This window comes from Pezoporus occidentalis, unplaced genomic scaffold (assembly GCF_034315485.1).
Source record: "Pezoporus occidentalis ecotype Australia unplaced genomic scaffold, CSIRO_AGI_Poc_V1 ctg178, whole genome shotgun sequence".
Taxonomy (NCBI): Eukaryota; Metazoa; Chordata; class Aves; order Psittaciformes; family Psittacidae; genus Pezoporus; species Pezoporus occidentalis.
The window spans coordinates 846,182-868,291 of record NW_026913618.1 but is presented as its reverse complement, the minus strand read 5'-3'; the positions used below and the strand labels follow the sequence as shown (position 1 = coordinate 868,291).

The window sequence follows — 22,110 nt, the reverse complement described above, 5'->3', positions numbered from 1 at the left end:
GGCCCCAACGGCAGCTCTGCCCTGACTCATCGTGTGGGCTCCCCAGGTGGGGTTCATAGGGACCCCCTCCCATCCCCACTGCTCATCCCCAGCACCCAGTGTCACTGGGAGTGCTCCCAGAAGGGAGCCCCTCAGCTCACCTGGGTTTGGTCACTCCAAATGCTGCAGACCTACCTTGGGTAATGGCCTTGGCTTTCCCAGCCCCTACAAGCGTGCCCTGGGGAAGGGGCTGTGCTGGGAGAGCCGTGTCCCCCTTATGGGGCTGCCCACCAGCCCCGTAGCGGGGTCCCGATCCATGAACAGGGCTGGTGTGGGTGCGAATGGGCCAGGCTGCTGCAGGCGGGAGCAGCAGCATCTTTCCAGGGCCAGGACCCATGTGCTGGGCCCTGGGTTCTCCCTTTCTCCTGCAGCCAGCAGATCTGGAGGGAGGAATCCCCCCGGATAGAGGAGCTGCTTCCTACCTCTCCTCACAGGCTGCTCCACGCAGAGGCAGGGAAGCCGTTGCTGTGGCAGGGAGGACGTTCCCAGCTTCCCGGTGTCCCCGCGGGGCTGGCAGAGCCCTACACGCTGTCTCCTCTCTATTTCCAGCTCGGTTTCTATTTTCCCAGCCTGGGAGGTGACCCACACGTGCACACACACGCACAGAGATGTGTCTGTATTTAGAAAAGGACAAGGTTGGGGAGCTGCTGAAGTGAGGAAGTGCCAGAATTAAAGCATCCTTGACGCAGGGAGGTGTTTGCCTGCATCCCTGCCCACAGGGGCTGGGCAGGGGGATGTGGTACCCTGTGGTACCCCCACGACGGACAGCGTGAGCCCCGGTGACCAGGGCACAGGCAGCTGCTCATTGAGGGAGGAAAATGATGCAACCACAGGAGGAGACAAAGCACATGAAGATGTCACTGGGTTGGTTGTCATGGCAACGCCACCAAAAGTGCCAAACCCAGCAAAGATCAACCTCGCTGCCTCCTCCCCATAGAGAGCCTGGGGGTATGGGGAGCTGATGGGGGGGTCCCAACCTGTCCTGGGCCCTGCTCAGGCTGTTGAGTGACTGAGGCTGTGGGTCCAATGGGCATGGTGGGTGCCCACCTTCCCCTTTTGAGGGGAAGCCTCACCCCAGGGTGTGCAGGAAACACGCTCGTGGCTGCAGCTGCCTCTGCATGGAGCTGATTCCCTGCTGCACCCCAGGGTGCTGCTTCTGGTGGGTGCAGGGTCTCAGGGCCATGATCCCACTGCGGTGGGGATGCTCCTGAGCATCAGCCCTTGTCGCATGGCTCAGGGAAGGGAGGCAGAAGGAGGATGTCCCGTGCAGGGCTGCGTGCGCTCCCCTGTCTTGCTGCTGCTGTGCTCAGCACACATGGGGTTCATCCATCAGGGTGACTCTTCATAAAGCATCTGTAACAGTGCCTTGTTTTCCTGGAGTATTATTAAAGAGCTTAATTTATGCTAATTAAATACCAATTAACTCCCAAGCACTTGATGTGTTTTAAGGACATAAAATACATCTCATTCCCCTTCAATCCAATTTGCGTCAGGCCTGGCCATGGGTCTGCGCCGTGTGTTTGTCAGCACATGGATCTGCCACGGAGCTGGGATGCGTCCTGGTGTTTTCTGGGCTTTCCACATGCATTGGGGTGGAGATGCTGCTTGGGAGCAGGCAGGGGGGCAGCTGAGCCTAACGGGGGGACACTGGTGAGGTGCGGGCTGGCAGGACCCTGATGCTCACACCCCTGAGGGATGCAGACCCCGGGGGGATCCCAGGGCACCCAAAGGCTCTGCAGCCATCCTGCACATCCTCACCAGGGTGTTATCGGCTGCGGTTGGTGCCAGCGCTCTGGGGACATGTCAAAACTCAGGGTGTGCTCTGGGCAGAGCACCATGGGATGTTTGTCTGGGCTGCCCTCACGCTGCAGCTCTTCCACACTGGATAAACACCCTGGTTAAACCACGACGGGGGGAGAAGCCGTGCTGAGGTGAGCATCCCAGTGCCACCCATGGCAGGGAGCAGCTGGGGTTTGTCCATGCAGGAGGCTCCTGATGAAGACCCAAGTGCAGCTGGAGTGCTTCTAGTTCAGCACAAGAAATACATAGCTACTGGGGTAAACGTCCTAATGCCGTTCCTCAAGGAATGGAGCTGGATGGGGCTTGGAGCAAGCTGCTCTAGTGGAAGGTGTTCCTGCCCATGGCAGGGGCTTGGAAATGAATGAGCTTTAAAGTCCCTTCAACCCAAACCACTTTGTGGTTCCATGTTTCTATGCTGCAGGACTGAGACCCTTATGGCCAGAGAGCCGGCTCCACCACCGCAGGGATGCCTGAGCACCCCTGAGCTCACCTCCAGGACAGGGATGGTCCAAGCAGTGAGGAAGAACATGCAGAAGCAGCAGTAACCGTGTGTTAGCAACAACAGCGATCATAACAAGAGGAAATCAGCAGGGCCATGCGCACAGCGAGGCTCACAAAAGCCTTTTCATTCACCCGTGGGCAGAACAAGGCCTCTCTGTTCCCTCACTACCCCTGACCCCGCTGCCAAGGGATTCAAGAGCCCCCGGATGTTTTCCTTCCACATTCTCCCCTCAGAAGGACTGGGGGTGTCTTAAGGTGCTCCCCAAAGCCTTCTCTTACAATAGCAGCATCCCCGAGCAGAGGCAGCACAAGGTGCCAGGAGTGTGGCTGCGGCACAGTGTGATGGATGGATGCTTTTTAGAACATGCCCCATGAGAGCATCTGGGAATCCTCACTGTGCTCTGCTGGAAAGGCTTTGGCAGCCTGCAGCTGCAGCAATCACAGCCTTGGAAATGAAGGGTGACTGGGTTCTTATAGCTCATTTTCTCCATTGGGCAGAACCACAGCAGGATGCTCTAACCCTCACCAGGCAGAGCTGGACCCATGGCACCAGTTTGCTCCTCCTGTCTCCCTCCTTCCTGTGGGAGCAAACTGGGGGGCTCTGGAACCGGCCTGCGCAAAGAAATCTTCAAATCCCATAAATTGCACCTGCAGCAATAGCCTTATATGAGGAGCTGCAAAGGAACAGGGAGCAGCGCAGCTCCTACATCTCCTGCGTCGTCCACAGCTCCTGCATCTCCTGCATCGTCCACAGCTCCTGCACCTCCTGCATCATCCACAGCTCCTGCATCTCCTGCATTTTCCACAGCTCCTGCATCTCCTGCATCGTCCACAGCTCCTGCATCTCCTGCATCATCCACAGCTCCTGCATCTCCTGCATTGTCCACAGCTCCTGCATCTCTCTCATGTCCCACGTGTCCCGCATGTCCCATGTCTCCAGCAGCTCCTGTATCTCCTGCAGCCCTCACACCACCGGCAGCCCTGCAGTGCTTCCCATGCAGCCCATGCTGTGCCTGGCACATCTCTTCCAGCCCACCCCATGCTCATCTCCCGGGTGCCTGCAGCAGCCCTGGGAGCCCCCCGCTCTCCGCCCGGGTGCTGGTGCCATGGGGAGCTCCCCGGGGCGCCGCTGCCGGGTGCTGTGTGGGCACTGCCATGGGGACGTGGGGACAGCGGAGGTGGGCGATGACGTGCGGAGCCGGTGCCGCGCGTGAGCTGGCATCTGCATGTAGGAGACGGGAGCGAGGCGATGGAGAAGGGAGTGGGAGTGGAAATGTGTTCTGGGGAGGCTTTCGAAGCCATTAGCGGGGTCCAGGCAGGAGGAAGCATCCTGCCCTCCTGTGCCCGAGGGCTTGAGGCCCCCAAGGCTGGACAGCATCCTCCCCGTGTGCCACATCCCTCATTGTGTGCCACATCCCTCCCCGTGTGCCACATCCCTCCCTGTGTGCAGCCCCAATCACTGCACCATCCTCTGCTGCTGCATTTGCTGCTGCTGCCCAAGAACCTGGTGCGGATGCCGGAGCAGCCTCCCCCTGACTTGCATCAGAGCACAGAGCAGAGCCCCAGCACCACAACGAGCTCCAGGGGCTGCTGCAAGCAACGACAGGCAGAGACCTGGGGTCTTTCATGGTGACACCTTCTCCATCATGGTTTTGGGAGCCAAAGCACTCCCAAACCTGGCTCCCCCCACATCAGAGTGGGAGAGGCCCTGGAGCACGGCTGGTGGAGGAAACGGGGTGAGAAGGGGTGATCCCTCCTCTTCCCACCCCCTGCTTCTGCTCCAGCTCCTCATTTTATCGATCTTCAATTTCTTCTCGCTGTCATCACCAGCCCACTCGGGCTCTCTGGAGAGGAGCCCACAGGAACGTGGCTCCTGGGTTTCCTGACATCCTATGGGCGGTGTGGGGGGCCGGGACCTCCGGATCCCCGATTGCCCCCGGCTCCTGGGGGAGCGGAGCCTCCTCTCTGCACCCGCAGTGACGCTCAGCCCCGCTTCCCCCAGCACCGTGGAGCTGAAGGGATTCCACGTTGGAGGGGTTTCAGATGCGTTTGGATTGATGTTTATTTCCAGTTGGTTGTGGTTTATTGCAGCTTTTGCCGCTGTGAACGCCTGTGGAGAGGAAATGAACAGAAACACGCAAGGCAAAGCCTCAGACACTGACCTGCGCTCACGCAGAGCGGGGAGAAGTCTGCGTTCAGACCCCCACCATAAGGCTTGGTGTGTGTGCAGGTGGTGGAGGAGCCCTTGGTCCCACTCTTTAAGCCATGGGGCTCCTCTGCACCCCATAGCATGTCCCTGGCACTCTGTGGTCCCCAGCACTGCGATGTCCACTGCCTGCCCTCCATCTGTGCACAGCTCCTGGTCACCATGGAGACCTGGGATGAGGATTTTGAACCATCTTGGAGAAATTCCTGCCCCCCCCCCAGCCCTGCACAGCCTCTTGTTCCCTCACTGGGCTGCAGCTTCGTGCTGCACAGCCCCATGCAGGGGCTGCAGAGCCGACTGCATAACCACACACATGACCATACACCCCATTCCCATCCATGTCCTCCTCCAAGGTCACTGGTGCTGCTCATAGGCTCTGCTGGGACCATGTGCTGTCCTTGGGACAATGTCCCCTTGCACAGACACAAGCCTATGCTCTTGAAATGGGCTGAAATCACCTCCTGGCCCCATGGCGGGGCTGGGAGCCCAAGGAGAAGAGCAGTTCCCGATGAGCTTCTCACCTCTCCCTTGGGATGCTTTGGGCATGATGCGGGACCACCACGATCCTTCGGGCAGGTGCCATCCTTCCCAAGCCAAGCAGAAAGCAGGCAGGAGCCCCCCATCCTGGGGTCCAAGCTGGCAAAGGGGTCACTGCACCCAGGGCACCCCTCTCCTTCAGACCCCATGTTATTCCCTTGTTCCCATAGTGGCTGATCTCACTGCTGCCAAAGACCCCAAGGAATGGGTTTGGCTTCAGAAACAAGAGGTTCTCCTGCTCTTCACTGGGTTTCTCAGCTTCTGGAGGGCATCAAACCCTCGTTTGGGTTTGAGCACGAGGAGTCTCAGCAGCAGGACTGATGTGTGTGGATGTGCCCGGTCTGTGCATCACTGCCTGGATGAGAGGCACGAGGATGAAGGATCTCTCTGGAGCAGCAGGACCGGCTGGAGCAGAGGCTGGGCGGAAGGGGAATGCTAATGGGATCTGTGCTGGCAGCAGGCGGAATGCTGCACGACAAATAGCCATTTTAATTACTGCACAATATTTACAAGACTGCTTCCTCATTTGGGAAATTAAAACAAATGCTCCATCAAAATGATCAACATTGTACAGAGAGGCACAGGGCTGATAAAGAGGCACATCGGCTGCTAATGAAGGAGCAATCGGAGCCTTGGTGCTGCCGTGGCTTCTTCCTCTTCTTCACAACCACTGTGGGAAGGATGGTGCAGGGCACCGGCAGCGCTGGGAGCTGAGGGACCATGGTCCCTGTCACTGGGGTTTGGCAGCTCGGGCATAGAACCACAGCCTGGTTTGGGTTGAAGGGGCCTTGAAGCTCACCCAGTTCCAACCCCTGCCAGCGCAGGGACACCTTCCACTGGAGCAGGGTGCTCCAAGCCCCGTCCAACCTGGCCTTGAGCACTGCCAGGGATGGGGCAGCCACAATGGTCCTGGTGATGCTCTGCAAAGAGGCCAGGGGAGGGCTGGGCAGAGGATGCTGAGCTGCAGAACATCTTTCACCGACACAGGTTTCTCCTGTTCCTGCAGGCTGCCATCTGCCCCAGCTCTGCTTTTACTGCCCATCCCCAATGTTATTTCCCAACTCCAGGCCCTAGGACAATGTCGTGACTTGGGACATGGCACTGATTTAGGAAAAACACGGAGACATGGAGCAAATCTCTCATGCTGTGGTCGCAGAGGGACAGGGACAGGGTGAACTGACCATTCCTGGGTTCTGAGTGTCTGACATGGGTGATGCTGGGCCAATACTGGGGAGGTGACTGGTTCCCAGCCCCAGGATCCCCTCTCCTGTATGGGGAACCCCCTGCCATTCTGCAGAGCCTCCCAAACCTGGGCTAGGGCATGGGGGCTGGATTGGGTCCTCTCCACCATGGTGCACACACTGATGAGCATCCCCCTGCTTGGAGACTGTCCCTGCGGGCTAGGGATGGCCTCTGGGTACCGACCCTCCCTCTGCATCCCCTCCCCAGCTCCTTTCCTCTTTTTTTCCCCTTTCTTCCTTTTCTCCCTTTGTTTTGCAGCTCTCCCGTTGCCATGGCAGCGGTGACATCCCATGTCAGCCGGGGGGACACGGCTGGGGGCTCCCGCAGGTGGGGTTTCCCCTGCGAGCAGCTCTCCCTCTCTGATGGTCACCCGCAGGCCTGCGGTGGTACCCAGGGAAGGGCTGGAGCAGTCAGAGCCCCCCACGGCACTGCCCTCACTGGGATGCAGCAGAACTGGGTCAGGCTTCCGAGGACATTGGGAATAGCAGCGGGATTTAATTATGCTCAGATACCCACTGACATCCAGCAGGTCATGTCAGGGGAGGAAATTCCACCTCGAATGAAGGGGGGAAAGAGAAGGATGGCTCTTGACAAGCCAAACGTTGGTCCCTAGGGAGCTTTCAGGATCCTGGTGGATGAGGTCCAGACTGAGCTGAGGATTCAACCTTCCACTTGTGCCAGGGGCAGGCAGGATGCTTGGGAAAGCCCGGGTGACATCGCACTGCTCCCCCTTAATGGTGTGGGAGTGACTGGGTTCCATGGAGAGGTTGGGAAGAGGAACGCAGGGAGAGAGCTGGGGAAGCTGCTCCAGCACAGACCCTGCCCTTGTGTCACCGCTATGTGAGCAGTGCTGGTGATGAGGATTGTGTTCACCTGAGCTCATTGCAGCAGCTCTGGGGCTGGGCTGGCCATGGCCTGGCATCCACACACAGAAACAAGCAGAGATCCCCTGGGAAACAGGGGCTTCTCTGGTGCTTTGTGCCCCTGGACCTGGATCCCCTCCAGCATCCCAAGGGCAGCGGATGGGTCATGCATGATGCTCCGAGGGGCAGGAAGGAGCTGGAGGAGCCAGAGAGTAAGTGACAGCTTCCTGCAGATGGAACCGGTGCGATGTGAGTGACAAACACAGAGGGAGCAGAGGGAGGGAGAACTAAACCTCACAGGGATGGAATGACCGACCGATGCTGCGGCTGATGGTGAGTGCCTGGGGCAGGACCAGGGGACACAACAGGATGCCAGCATCCCCATCCCTCCAACCTGTGACCCTCTGGGGTAACTGAAACCCAGCAGCAGCTGAGGTGCTGCCATCCAAAACCAACCCCCAGTCATTTAGTTAGAGAGGTGTGAAGAGCCTCATGCAAATGGTTTCCATTCAGAAGTTCTTTTGATTTCTAAATTAGCAGCAAGTCTTCCTGGGGCTTTTTTTTTTTTTTTTCCCATTTTTTAATTTAAATCATTTCTGGAAACCCATCAACAAGTGGGCTGTTCTCACCTTCCAGTGCTTTATCTTCTTCCACTGCTTTTCCTCCCCAGCTCTGCCTGATTTGAAACGTTTGTGGTCCGAGTGCTGCTGGGCCCCCCCAGTGCTCCATGCTGTGTGTTACAGAGCAGCATCCCTGCAGCTCCAGCGCTGGAGCGAAGCCACCACAAACAGGAGCTCACTCCTGCACTGCTGGACCTGCTGGAGAGGAGCAACCAAGCTGAGGGAGGTGATGCTGCAGCCGCAGCCGTAAGTCGGTGACAAAGCAGCGGCTGTGTCCAGCTCTGGGGCAGCAGCACAAGAGGGACGTGGAGCTGTTGGAGCGAGTCCAGAGGAGGCCACAGAGATGCTGCAAGGGCTGGAGCAGCTCTGCTCTGAAGCTGCAGGGTGGGAAAGCTGGGCTGGGTCAGCCTGGAGAAGAGAAGGCTCCTGAAGGGGAGACCTGAGAGCAGCTCCAGTGCCTGAAGGGGCTGCAGGAAACCTGGAGAGGGGCTTGGGACAAGGGATGTAGGGACAGGCCAAGGGGAATGGCTTTAACCTGCCCCAGGGGAGACTGAGATGAGCTCTTAGGCAGAAGCTCTTCCCTGTGAGGGTGCTGAGGCGCTGGCACAGGGTGCCCAGAGAAGCTGTGGCTGCCCCATCCCTGGCAGTGCTCAAGGGCAGGTTGGACACAGGGGCTTGGAGCAAGCTGCTCTGGTGGAAGGTGTCCCTGCCCGTGGCAATGGGATGTGGGAGCACAGCAGTGCAGGACCCCAGCAGGCCTGGCCAGCAGCTCTCACCCTCAAGCTGGAATGATCTCCAGTGGGAAATGACACAAGATAAAGTCGGGGAGAACAGGCAACCCCCACCCTGCACAAACAGGAGATCTGTGCTTTACCCTGGGCTTCATTTTGCTGGGAAATGACTGGAGCAGCTGGAGAAATGGGGGAGCAGAGCTGCTGCGGGAAAGGGAGCAGAGCACGAACGCCGTATTTCAGGGGTACCAGCCAATTGAGGCTCATGCTTCTGTGTGAAGGGATTTGCACTGTGCCAAGGACAGGCCAGCAGCAACGCCAGGATAAACAGGGGTGGTCAAAAGCCAAAGCTCTGGAAGGAACGTGTATTTGAGGATTTCCAGCCCTCAGGATTTTCCACAGGCAGATGATGCTCCCGAGCATCCCCCAGCGCATCCCTGACCTGCAGCCTGGCCCATGGGGCTCTGCGGGTCAGGGTTTGCTGGGTCAGGGCAGGACCCGCTGGGTGCGGAGCAGCAGAAAGTGGCTGCGAGGGAAGAGGTTAATGGCTCAGCTGTGAGGAAAGCCCTCGGAGGCAAAGCTTAATGAAGAAGTCATTGTGCAGTGGCTCAGCCCCGCGCCTGTAACTGAGCCTCATTGTTATTTAAATGGAGCTCCTAGCGGGGCTGGGTGAATAACTTCATCATGAGATGATTTTTCTGAGCAATGTGATGAACCGTGTGTATAAAACCAGCCATCCCTATGAGAAGGATTCAAATCCAGCTCCTGGGCGAGAGCAGCTGGAGTTTGCCATGGCACAAGCAGTGTTATTTTGCATCCCAGAGGAGGCGGCTGCTGCAGGGCTGAGAGGTGGGAGAGGACTGCAGGGGCTGGTGGCACCTCTGCTGCACTTCAGCTCCCCTCTGCTCTGCCTCCAGAGTTGGGCTTAGGCCCAGACAAGCCCGATCCCAAGGAAGGGAGAGGGATGAAGAGCTGCCCAGCCAGGAGTGTGCCAGGCACCAGGTAGCACAGGGAACATCAGCGCAGCGGGATGGGAAATCATCATGCATCAGCCTGAGCACATCACTTACAGCTTGGTCTCAATGCTCTTCAGTTTAAATCCTGCTTTTATCATCCAGCAGAAAACTGCAATGCTGTTCTTAACCCTGAACTGCTGCCCTGAGCCTGGAGCATCCCGTGCCCACTGGTGAGACCTATGGTGGTGGTAATGTCACCATTCAGTCCACCCGGGTGCTAACCCAGCTTGGAAGGCAGCGGGAAATGCCCACAGGTATGGACCAACAGCAAGAAGTGATGACCACTTCCTACCTTAGAGTCATAGGGCAGGAAAGCCACTTATCAGTCAAATGGGCTTGGAAGCAAACAGCAAAAGCTCAAGGATTTTAGCAGTGACTTTGTTTAAGCAACAGTGCAGGAAGGCAGCTTGATGTGGGCCCTTTCTGGGCACATGAAACAGAATTAATTTGTTCTCCCTGAAAGCCAGCAGCAGGAATATGAAATATTTAAATAGCCTAACCGTGACTGGGATGTGCTGAACCATGCATGTACCACGGTGTGACGCAGGTGTGGGGTACCTGTGTTCTGCCGCTCTGTGGTGGGTTTGCAGCATGGAGCATGGGGCAGTGAGGAGCACAGGCTCCTCATCTCATTTCTTCATCTGCAGCCTGCTTTGCCTGGAGGGGGGGATGGAAGAAACATTGGTGGGCTTGGAAAACAGCAGTGAGCTTCCACAAGCCCTGAACACCAGCACTGCAAGTTCGCTGCTGCAGCAGGGACCAGCTGGTCCCTTACAGCCTGGCTGCACCCCTGGGCTGTCCTCACATCCCATCTTGCTCTTGAGTGCCCGTGGGGTGTAGGCAAAGGAGCACAGAGCAGCTGGGAGCCTGGAAATGGGACATGAGCTCTGCTCTTGCAGGCAGCTGGGTCCCCTGGTGTGATGGGGAGATGCTGTCCTGCCTGCTCTGCTCTGGGTGGATGGGCCCCTGTTAACTACCATTTATTGAAGCCCCTTCACTCGCTTGTGCCCTGGGATGACTGCGTGGATGCCAGCTCTCTGCCAGCTGAATGACCTGCACTCTGGGGACCGCTGGGATAACATTGCTTTGTTTCTTTGCCCAGGTTTCCTCCTCTCTGCCCAATATACCTGGGTGTCTCTGCTCCCTGTGTTTGAAACAGCTCCATTCGACTCCCATCCAGCACATCCAGAGCTGGCAGCCACTGCTGGACCAACCCGAGGCTGCTCAGGGAGTCGGGTGGAGGTAAATGAAGATGATTACTTCTGGCATCCAGAACAGGAACAGTGGCTGTTGCACCGTGCATCAGTGCTGGCTGTGCTGCTGCGGCTCTCCCCGTGCTCTCCCCACCCTGGCCACTCGTGTGGGTTTATGTAACGTGCAGGCACCAACGTCTGGGATGCGTTTTCTCACACAGCGGCTGGCTGCGAAGGATGCTCCTGCCTCTGGTGGGTGGGTAACTAGGTCTCTCCTCACATGAATGCAGCTTCTGCTCTTCCTGTCTCCATCCTCGCTGCACGGAGGACGTGAAACATGCCCAAACTGGGAAAGCAGGAAGGGAAAAACCAGCACAGCTGATGTCGCCCTGCTGCAGGGTCCTGCAAGGTAGCCCTTTTGCTCCCCACAGGGCCTGGAGCAGAGCTCCATCCCCAGAGCAGCAGCAAGGCTAGGGATGCCCCAGCTGCCCCACAGGCCTTTGCCCTGTGTGTTGTTACTGCAGTCACACTGCTCTGCGGGTCCCTGCAACCAGGGCTTTCCTCCAAAGAGAGAAGAAAACAAGCGTGTGTGTGGATCTGCCCTTCCCTGGCAAGAACATTCTGGGTGAAAGCTCTTAAACTCTTCTTATGTCTCCCAGACCCAATGGAGCAGTGCTGCTGCCTCAGCATGCACGCCTGAGCATCACTCCCAGGACACCACCAGCCTGCATCCCACTCCTGTGAGCTTAAAGTGTGCTCAGAATGTCCTCAGAAAGCTCTGCAGAGCCGCATGAGTTGATGCACAGTGTAAGAGCCAGAGCTAAGGCTGCCTGCTCATGGAGCGATTGCTGCTTGGCTGCATGCACAAGGAGGGCACAGCAGGTCCTTGCTCCAGCATCCCCTGTCCCTGCTCCAGGGTGCCCTACCCCTGCCTTGGTCCCACCAGCATGTTCAGGGGCAAGAGAGCATCTGCAAGCGCAGGCGGAGGCTGCTGAGACACCTTGATATTTAATTAGAGTTTGGCTCTTCCTCCACCTGTTTCCTGCAGCGGATTTAGGTCCCTCAGAAACATAATACTGAGGAGAGGAGAAAAATCTGCTCTCCAGCTACTCTGAGCTCTTTAGAAAATGCCAATGTGGGCATCAAGGGAGCAGCATCCCTACATCAGTGCCAGGCTGGAGGCTGCAGCGTGCTCGCCAGGAGATCACTTATGTTTCCATGCGAGCTGCTGCTCTGGGATGGCAGCTCCTGCTCATGTCCCATCCACACCAGCAGTGTCTGGGGCTCCTGCGCACCTGGAGGCAGGGCTTGCTTAGGAAACAGGGATAATTTACTGTGTCTGTTGGGATTCTGACTCTTTGCTGAGGGCTGGGGCTGGCTCACCCCATTGCGGTGCAGAGCCAGGCTGCAGGGCTGGAGCGGCTGCAGCGTGCCTTGGTGCAGCACACCGGGCTGTGTGATTGCAGTGGGTTTCTGACCCGAACCCTGTGATTTGTTTGCTGTGGTGCAGGGGTTTTGTCAGCAAAGGCTTGTGTTGCCTCGCTGCTGCATCGCTGACCCCGCAGCCTCAGGCCAGGCTCCCTGCTCACACGTTTCCCTGCAGCACACCCGGCGCTTTCCCTTCCACAAAGCAGCTCCTCAGTTGCCTGGTGGGAGGATGAGGTCCCTTCCTCAGGATGTGAATCATGTCTCTATGGGAGCCTGCTCCTGCACCCGTTGTCTCTGCATCTCCGGTGCCTGCGGGGCTGCTCTCCCACCCCCAGCAGCACAGGGAGGCCATTGAGCCTGCGGGTCAAGGTGAGCCTGGGCTCTGCAGTGCTGTGCTCCATGGAGGTATCCAACAGGGAAAACTGACCCTGGTTGCCTGTATCACCGACTGGGTGTCGATGCCCTGCTCTATCTGATGACAGGAGCTGACGGAGGGGAAAATGTGATAAGAACCTGGAAATGGGAATGAATTGGGCCATGCACTGCTCCCCTGAGAGAGCGGGGTCAGAGCTGTTTGTGAAGTCCCCTCACCACACCTGCGGGGACTTTGCTTGCATGAAGAAATACAGCCATTTCCTCAGAGGAAGGAGCTCTGGGATGTTCAGCCCCACGTTCCAAACTGCTGAGGGGATGCGGATACCCAGCTCCCATGAAAACCAGCGTGGTCTTGAAAATGCTCCCTTTAATGTGATGGAGCTCTGAGTGTGCTGAATAATGAAGCAGCAAAATAAGGAAACAAGAAAACACCCCCCGAGAGCATGGCCTGTACCTGGCTTTTGTACTTCTCGGGGCAGCAGAGTGAGGAAAGCTCGTGCATGAATACCAACACGGGCATCAGTGCTTGGAGGGGGAAATTAAAGCCGTGGTTCCTGCTGCTGCTGGGTTTCCTGCGCAGCAGCTGTGCGGGCTGGGCTTGGAAAATGGGAACATACAGTGAAAGTAGAACAAAGAAGAGCCAGGCAAAGCCCAGGGTTTACAATCAAAATGAGAGGAATTGAGCCTGGCATGGCTACGCGTTAAGTGCAGCCTGTGCTGAGGGTAATGCACCACTCTCCTGTGGGAAGTACAGAGGCAAGGAATCCAAATGACCTGTTATTATTTTCATTACTGCTCTCGCTCCTCCGCATGCAGAAGGAGTTATTTCTGTCGGGAAGATTTCTGTGTGCCACCCGGCAGCGAGCAGAGGACACCCCGCAGCAAGGGCGGAACCAGCCCCAGTGCTGGGACAGCGGGAGGCCTGGCAGGGTTCCCTTCACCCCCTCGTGGCACAGGCATGGCAGGCAGGGGGATGCCTGCAATTTAGCTCCTCTTAGCGCTAAAAGCGCACGGGGCTGGGTGTTAGTGACAAGCCTGTCTGTTGATGGAAGGACGACATCAGCAGGACAGGTCAGTTACGTCTCATTATTGTAATGAGCCTTTTAAAGCAGCTGCATAATAACAGCTCTGGGCCTATTTCTGGGAAGTCTCCTGGGTGCCTAATTCCATAGGGCTGGAGGAGCGTTGATCCGAGAAAGAGCTTGTGGGATGGAGGGCTGGAACGCAGGGGAGCAGGGACGCTCTGGAGCTGCAGAAGGAGAACAATCACATGGCTGCAGAGCTGGAATTAAATCCTGCAAGTGACAATTTAGAAAGTCTTGCTGTTCCCAGAAATATTTCATAGAATCACAGAATCCCAGCCTGGTTTGGGTTGGAAGGGACCTTAACGCTCATCCAGTTCCAACCCCTGCCACGGGCAGGGACACCTTCCACTAGAACAGCTTGCTCCAAGCCCTGTCCATGCTGGCCTTGAACATTTCCAGTCCACAATTCTGTTCCAATTAAAGCTGTGTTCTGCTTGGATTTGGATTTTCATTTCCTCGGCTCCCAGACCAGCAGCACTGGTCGCTGGAGCAGGAGGCCGACAGATCTGATTTTCAGTGTCTGTGGATGCCAGCAGGGCAGCAAGATTTCCCTTGGGGTTTTACTGTTGTCGTTACCATCATTGTTACCACTATTATTAGTACTTACCCACCTCCCATGGGCTCCCACTCTCTTCCCCACCCTGCCTGCATGGGCAGCAATGCAATCAGAGAGGACAATGTCCCTGCAGTGGGGCTGGCCTGGGGAGAGCAGGGCTGCCCATGCAGGGGGACTGCTACCCACTGCCTGCAACGCTGCCCGTGCTGCTGCCCACAGTGCAGCCCACACTGCTTCTGACAGCGCTGCCCGTGTGGCTGCCGGTCACTCCGCGGTCCCTCCCTGGGACCGAGCAGCCCGGGTCGGGGGATGCAGATGCTGAATGCAACTGAGCCGATGGGCGGAGCCTCTCCCGCGCGGGCTATGCAAATTAACATGCAAATCAGAGGGAGTGCCTTAGTCTTACAGCGAAGGGGCGATGGGAGGGGGGGGGCGTGGCTCGTTATGCAGATGAGATGGGCGGAGCGGAACGGGTATGTAAATGAGGGGGCGGGGCGCCGCCGGGTGTGTGTCGGTGCCTCCCGCCAGCTGCAGATAGAGGTAGGGTGCGCGCGGCCGAGCCCCGGGCACAGCTGCAGCGGGCGGACCGAGCCGCGCCGGGCCGAACGGGTCAGACCCGCACCGGGCCGAGCCGAACGGAGCGGAGCCGGCGGCCGGCAGCCCTCGCAGAGCATGGCCGAGCCGCCGGCAGCGCCGGGCCCGGAGGGCGAGGAGGGCCCGGTGCGGTTCGCCCGCAAAGGCGCCCTGCGGCAGAAGAACGTGCACGAGGTGAAGAACCACAAGTTCACGGCGCGGTTCTTCAAGCAGCCCACGTTCTGCAGCCACTGCACCGACTTCATCTGGTGAGCGCCCCGCCGGGACCCCCCCTCCCTCCCCGCGCATCCCTTCCCCTCGCCCCCCTGTGCCGCTCCCCGCACCGGCCAGGGCCGCTCTCTCCCGTTCGGGCTCTCACACCGCCTTCTCTGTCCGCAGGGGCTTCGGCAAGCAGGGCTTCCAGTGCCAAGGTGAGTGTTGCGCTGCCGGGAATGGGGGGGGGAGCTCACTGTCTGACCCCCGATGGGTCCGAGCATCGCGGCTGGGGCCGGCGGGCACCGGGGAAGCAGCTTCGTCATTTTTTCAATCAAGCGCTCGGTGCTTTGAAGCCGTTTGTGTGCCGCCAGCAGGGAAAAAGGGGCCCGAGGCTTCAGCTGCGTCCCCCCGGAACAGGCAGAGGGAAGTTTATTGTTTTTAAACGTACTTAACCCAAACCCGGGTGTTTTAACGGAGGAGCGGCAGTGCCAGACCCGGGCTGTGCAGCCCCGGCGGGACTTGAACGGCTTCGGTGTGTTGCTCGTGAAGGGAAAGATGGGCGTTATAACCGAATGTCTTGCGGTAGATTCTGGGTTACTACGGCCAGAATTCTTTGTTCTGGTAGCGCTGGGACGTTGTGGTGTCCCCTCGGGGCATCGGGGCGGGTTAACGGGGCTGTGCCCGGTTGCTCGGTGCTCGCCCAGCTGCAGGTCTCAGGTGCCGGTGATGAGTCCTTGTTATGATGCTGTGGGTCCCACCTGCGTGAGGTTAGGGTCGGGGCAGGGGATTCGGGCAGCGCTGGCTGCTGTTGCTGCAGCTCCTGGCAGTGAAATTCTGCTTTCGGGAGTATTCGGGGCAGAGTTTTATTTCGGCAGGTGGCTGAATGGCGAGTGGAGGTATTTAGCATGAAAATGAACGTGCTGTAGCTCTGGTATCTGAAGAACAGCTCATCCTGGCAGCTTTCCTCTGTATCCGAAGCAGAAAACAGACCCTCCCCCGGGTATGGTGTGGTGCAGAACCAAAGCTGGTGGGGCGGGGGGGCACCTCTGCCTGCAAGCAGAAGGACTTTGTCTTGTGTGCTCTCGGGAGTATCTCTGCAGATGCTTCTACAGGCAGTGTAAGCCTAGTCCAGTCTAAATAGCCCTGCATCCTTAGGAGTATAACCTTAAAACACCAAAAGCATTTCCCTGCTGCCTCATAAACCCCCACTGAAAAGACTGGGCTGGTGCTGGCAAGCAGAGGAAAGCAGATGTGGAGGCTAAACCGTGTCCTAGTGGTGTTTCTCAAGGTCACAGCTTCCCCTGGCACCTGAGGTTTCATACTTGGGCGGTCACGCTACTCAGAAGAGTTTTGTGCAGCTCAGCTTTTGCTGTGGGTCTTCCCAGCTTCACCCAGGCGTTAACTGCCCGACTTCCCTCATGGTGCAGGCAGCTCACACCGCCTGGATTTGTGCTAACACGATGCCCCCAAATGTGAAGCCAGCTAGAAAAGCTGGGGGGTGTCGTGTGCTGCCAGGCAGGGTTTTCCTATGTCATTCCCAGTGCTTCCCTCAGTTTTACCTGTAGCATTCATTATCGGGTAACTGGAGCCTTTTCAAGTCTCTCTCCCAGCCATTAGGAGCTATTGTCCAAACCTGCCATTGTGCACATGCCTCGGGGCTTATTCTTTAAAGCTTTTAACCAGTATTAAGCCAGTCTTTTGTGTGAGGTCAGCAAATTGGTACCTGTGATAGTGCTCACCGATGTACTAACACGCAGTAGTTGGCTTCCAGATGGGGAGAGCTTCCCCAGCTCGTGGATGTCAAACAGCGTGGTCCTGGCGTGTGCATCTTGGAGCTGGAGCCCTGTGAGGCTGCAGGAGTGTGGTGGGATTGCCATGTGTGTGTGGTCTGTGACTTACCTTCTGCCTTAAGCGCTGCAGGATTGTTTGTTGACACCTCTAAGGGTGTCTGCGATGTACCTTTCTACCCTACGAAACCACTTTCCAAGGTTTCTCTGCTGTTACAGGCATGAAAACCCCGTTACTGTGCTGCAGTGGGGAATTTTGCAGGCTGCGCTGTGCAGAGCAGAGCAAGCTTTACCCTGAACACTTCCCCAAAAGCGAATTTTCATGCACATCCCCTTGTGCAAGGCTCTGAGGTCCCTGCTGGAAGCGCTCTCGTTAGCGAGGGTCACTGTGGGTGCGATCCTCGTTAGTGACAGCCTCGCAGGGCTGGTGCCACTCAAAGGAAGGCTCCATGTGCAATGCTTCCAGGTTGGAAAGTCAAGCACGAGCTGGAAGTCGGTGCCGCCTGCCATCTGCTTGGGAATCGCAGCTACCCCGAGAGGCTCCGGTGGCTCTGCAGCCCTCAGGACTAGCTTTTCCTTAGGGGCTCTTTCCCTTCAGCCCTCCAGGCTTGCAGTCAGCTTTGATTGCAGTGTTGAGCTCTCTCTTTATCGAATGTAGCTTGAATTCAACAACTTCCCCAACTGTTTTCTCGTGCTCCTCAGAGGGATGGCTGGGAATGCAGCTGAGGCGTGTTCCTGTCTCGTTCCTGAGCTGTCTGCTACTGCTGTGCTTGCTCTAAGTGGGTTTTCACCTGTGCCCTGGTTTCTTTCTAGGGCATTTGCAATAATTAGTTTGGTAATTAGCTCGGTGCTTGTGACTTTTGGCAGGAAGTTGGCAGAAACTGACACTTTGTAGCTTGAAGTACTAACAGATACCACAAATGCCACTTAATTGCCTGCTAATCCGCTTCTTATCCTTGTATACCATCTTCTTCTTATGCATCTGATCACTTCCTGGGCTAACAGCTCTCTTCAGAGCCCAGAAGCGGTGCTGGGCAACAGCAGCTCTGCCCCAAGGAGCAGGGCTGGCTCTTGCAGGTTAACAACGAGCACTGATGTATTGTGGATGCTGGGAGGGTGAAGCTCTGGGGATGTGCCTGGAAGTCCAGCTCTTCCTGGGGGAATCTTTCCCGGCTGTGTCAGTCCATGGTACGGAGCAGGTTTCTGGCTCTGTGGTAGCTGGGAGGCACCTGAGCTCTCATATGAACTCATAAATAACAAAGAGGGGGTGTATGTGTTCTCCCCTTCCCGGGTTTCGAGATCCCTTTGTCCGATACCGTTACCAGGGACCATGTGAGGAGGGAGGCAGCAGCCTCTCGCTACTGCAGGATGCCAAGTTACAGCCGATGGCTTTGCTGCTCGCCACTCACTTCTCACTCGAGCGCTTCGAGGATGCTGAAGGAGCTGGTTTGAAAGCTGTCGAGGGGGAAATTCTTGGTCTTGTTCTCGGAATGTGCTGCTTCTGGGAGCTGGCAGCTTTCTCCGTCTGCTCTGCTCGTGTTCCCTCCTGGCATCCTTGGGGTATCTTTCTCCTGCTGCTCAAGAAGTGCTTGGTCCCCTGTAGGTCAGGGTACCTGGTGCATGGAGGTTTTGTGAGGGGGCACCTTGCTGAGAGCTGGGTTTGTTTAATCCAGAGTCACAATCCCAGTGGCTGGGCTGGGCTCCCACCTTGGGAACTCGGGAAGAGGTGTGCACGTAAAGGCAAAGAGCCAGGCAGCCCAGTTCTCACTTAGGAGCAAAAAATAACCAGCATCTGTTACTGCGCTCACGTGTGCGAAGAAGTAAAGGTCTTGGAAAGAAGAATGCGATTCCTTAAGGGAAACAAAAAAAGCATCGTGTAGTACTGGATGCAGTAACTTTTCTGGGTGAAATGTTTGCTTCTTATCGCTGGTTACGGCTCAGCAAGCCAAGATGCTCTTCTGAGTGAATCTCTTCCCAAACTTCATGCCAAACACAGCTCCTCCTTCCCAAACCCAGGGCTCTCGTTTTGCTTTGCGTGCTCACAACTCAACCTTAGGTACCAAACCCAAGCCAGTGGTGAATGTTACCCAGGTTTTACCTTCCCAGTGAGTGTTTCTCTTGCTGTCTGCTTCAAACCCACCCTTCCTTCCCCCACCTCCTCGCTGCCCTCCAGACGGAAGTGAAACCCAGCCCAGCTCTGGTCTTCGCTGCAGCTCCTGCTGCTGTGGGTTTTGGGTTCTCACCATCAGCTTCATGCAGGCATCCAGCGTGCGTTTCTATTGACTGTATTAAGCAAGTGAGAAACAAAAGCAAAACAAACTCCAATCATTTCAGAGTTGCCTCCAACCCAGTAATTTTGTGTCAACATATTATGCACGCTGGAGGAATGTTAGTGTTCAAATAGACTAATTAAAAATGTTACTGCAATTACTTTTGCAACACAAACGATGCTAATTATATAATGCTGCAGAAATTGGAAACATCATTTTGGAGGGTGTGGGGTTTTTTTTGCTCCTTGCAGTGATAATACAATTCCTGATGCTGGAGCATGGATCTCCCTCCATTGGGGCAGGTAGGAATGGAAAGGGGAAGTGGGTCTGGTTCCCTGCAGCCATCAGCTGGTCTGTGGTTCTGCAGAGCTGTGAATGCAGTTAACTGGGGGGAAATGGGAAGATGTGACCCCTTCGTGTTCTGGTTGAAGGCTCAGGTCTCATTCAGAGACTTGTTTTAAAGCCTGAGCTGGTTTCTTTAACCCTGCTCTCCCCTGCACAGACACCTGCAGCTCAGCTCAAAGGAATGGATGGGGAAGTGGATCTGGTTTGGAAGGCAATCTGGACCTGCAGAAGGTTCTCACAGTGCTGGGTCGGTGCCTGTGGCATTCAGCAGGGATCACTTGATCTCTTGAGCCCCGTCAGTGTCTCCTTACAGTGCAGAAGGGTTCTATGTGCAAGTGGTTTCTCTTTTCCTTCCCCCTTTGCAGTGAGCATGGTAGATTTTTCTCTATCTCCTGAGGTAGCTGTCATCCTGAAATGATGTTAGGGTTTCCTAATGAGGAGGTCTGTTTCCTTTCCAGGGTATCTGTCACTGACCAGCCTCAGCACCAGGAGGCTGGGCAGAGGGTCTCGGGGCCGGCCCTGGGGTGTTTGGGTGCTTTGGGGGTGGCAGGAAGGTTTGCATCACGTCTCACTGGTGTCTGTCAGCTGTGACTCCACTGCAGGGTTTAAACCACCCCGGTATGGAGCTTCTGCTGTGATTGTTCTCTGCGTATTGAGTCTTCCAGGGGAATCTAATGCCTGGGCTGTCTCTAAGGATACATCTCAGCAAACAGTGCAGGCATTTCTGTACGTCTGCCGGCTCACGTGTATGTGATCCTACAAATCCCTGCGGCACACGGGCTCCTGGAGGGGTGTGCAGGGCATCTTGCACTAGCAGTAACTGTGGGTGGATGCTCACTGGTCTCGGCGCCAGCAGAAGATGCTGGGGCTGCAAAGCAGAGCAAGACCTTGAGGGTTTGATATCTGATGTAGAACAGGAGGTGGGGTTGAATCTCCTCTCCAAAGTCAGCGCGAGTTCTGTCAACCGATGGGCTTTTATCTAGAAACTCGAGCTAGAGGAGCGGCACCAGCCCCTGTGGTGGGCTCTGCCCTCCCTCCCAGCACGGCTCCTCACTCTGCAGGCTGCGTCTGAAAAGACAACAGCCTAAAAATGCTGGAGACACTTGTCAATGCCATCCAGTCCCCTTCGGATTGATCAGCAGATGAGCTGCATGATCGCAGTGGCGAAGAAATCAACCACGAGCTGTGCCCATCATTTAGCTCAGGCCAGAGCTGCTTGAAACACATCGCTGTAGAGCGTGCGGTCAGAAGGGCAGTGTTAAAGCGTGTCCCCTGGTCTGAATGGAACATGTGTGCTAAGGACAAAGGGATGCTTGTAGTGGTGGCTGGATGGGATTTTGCCCAAGAGGAATGTTTGGGTGGGGTTTTCCTGCAGGAGCCAGCTGTGCTGTGTTAGAGCTGTGCAAGGACACACAGAGAGCCTGCCCGGGGTAAGCTCTGGTGTGAAGGCCAGCACGGGGCAGCGGTGGAGGGCATCCGCAGCGCTGCGTGGGTCAGTCCTCCGGTGGCTTCATGAATCATTGTTCTGAGAGCCCCTGAATTAGAGCCTTTTAGAGAAGGTAAGAGGCTCCCTGTAGGAGAGGGGTAACTGCAGGTCTTGTGGGCAGCAACCCAAGGCAGGCTGCGGAGAACAAGCCCCGTGGAAAAGGCAATAGAAACAAAACTGGAGGAGCCGCAGTGCTTGTGCAATGATCCTGGATGCAGATTGGGTTTCCATTGCTGTGTTCTGGTGTTGCCTTGTGTGTTACCAGCACAAACACCCTTTGCTTTGCTGATGGGGGTGCTGTCTCCAAGAGCTGGGTGAGGGGAAGTGGGAGGAGAAAGGGCAAAGTGTTCCAGAGAGCCCTCAGGCTTTCCAAATGATGCTGTAGGAAACAAAACATGGCCAAGGAGTTGTCCATCCCCGGGGCTGGTGTCCTGTACCTGGAGTTTCAGCAGAAACTCATACTGGAGCCACTGCGCTCCTTGAAGCGGGATCCCTGCAAGGACTTCCTGGAGGGAGGCACTGCAGTTGAACCTTACACCTGAGCAGAGACATGGGATGTAGGGTACCTGGACCCTGCCCCATCCCTGGCAGTGTTCAAGGCCAGGTTGGACACAGGGGCTTGGAGCAAGCTGCTCCAGTGGAAGGGATCCATGCCTGTGGCAGGGGTTGGAGCTGGATGAGCTTTAAGGCCCCTTCCAACCCGAACCAGGCTGGGATTCCCAATGCAACAGAAACAAGGGCTGTCCCTTGGGTGTCATGTTCTGTGGGGAAAGGATGTCTGTGGGCTTCTGCTTCCTGCTCCAAGCCAAACCTGCTGGTGGTGACCATTGACCAGGAGTCCCTCAAGGCAGAGAGGCGGTAGTGCTGCCGAGGTGTAAAATGGGTGCAGTAAATGCTGTAGTGCTCCAGACAGTGACCCAGTGGATGGAGGTGAAAACCTCTCCGGTGCTTTCACTCCCACTGGGGCACATGGGGCTATCCTTGGTTAAGTCACCAGGAGACTTGACCCTGGCTGGCCCTGTCCGGCCTGGAGCAGCCGTCACCGAGGAGTCTGGTTTTCCACAGAAGCCCCAGGAGGGATGGGTGACGGGAAGAAAGCTGCCCTCGAGCGGTGCTCGGTAGCAGCCAAGCGCCTCGTCTCAAGCAGACCCATTCCCAGAGGGAAGCAGCGTGCTTCCTGGGGAATGCTGCACCCGATGCTGTGCAAGGGCAGAAGCAGCCGAGTGCTTGGCTCGTGTTCC

The 22,110-nt window shown here is 56.7% G+C and overlaps 1 protein-coding gene across 2 annotated transcripts in view; it reads left to right on the top strand.

The window, feature by feature from the left end:
• Positions 1–14,693: 14,693 nt before the first annotated feature.
• Positions 14,694–22,110, top strand: part of PRKCB (protein kinase C beta) — a 104,745-nt gene continuing 97,328 nt past the window's right edge. For both annotated transcript variants that reach the window (XM_062614762.1, XM_062614761.1), the window contains exons 1-2: positions 14,694–15,034; positions 15,165–15,196. In XM_062614762.1, coding sequence (XP_062470746.1) covers positions 14,865–15,034; positions 15,165–15,196 — 202 coding nt within the window. In that variant the 5' untranslated portion in view covers positions 14,694–14,864. The remainder of the gene's footprint in view (positions 15,035–15,164; positions 15,197–22,110) is intronic.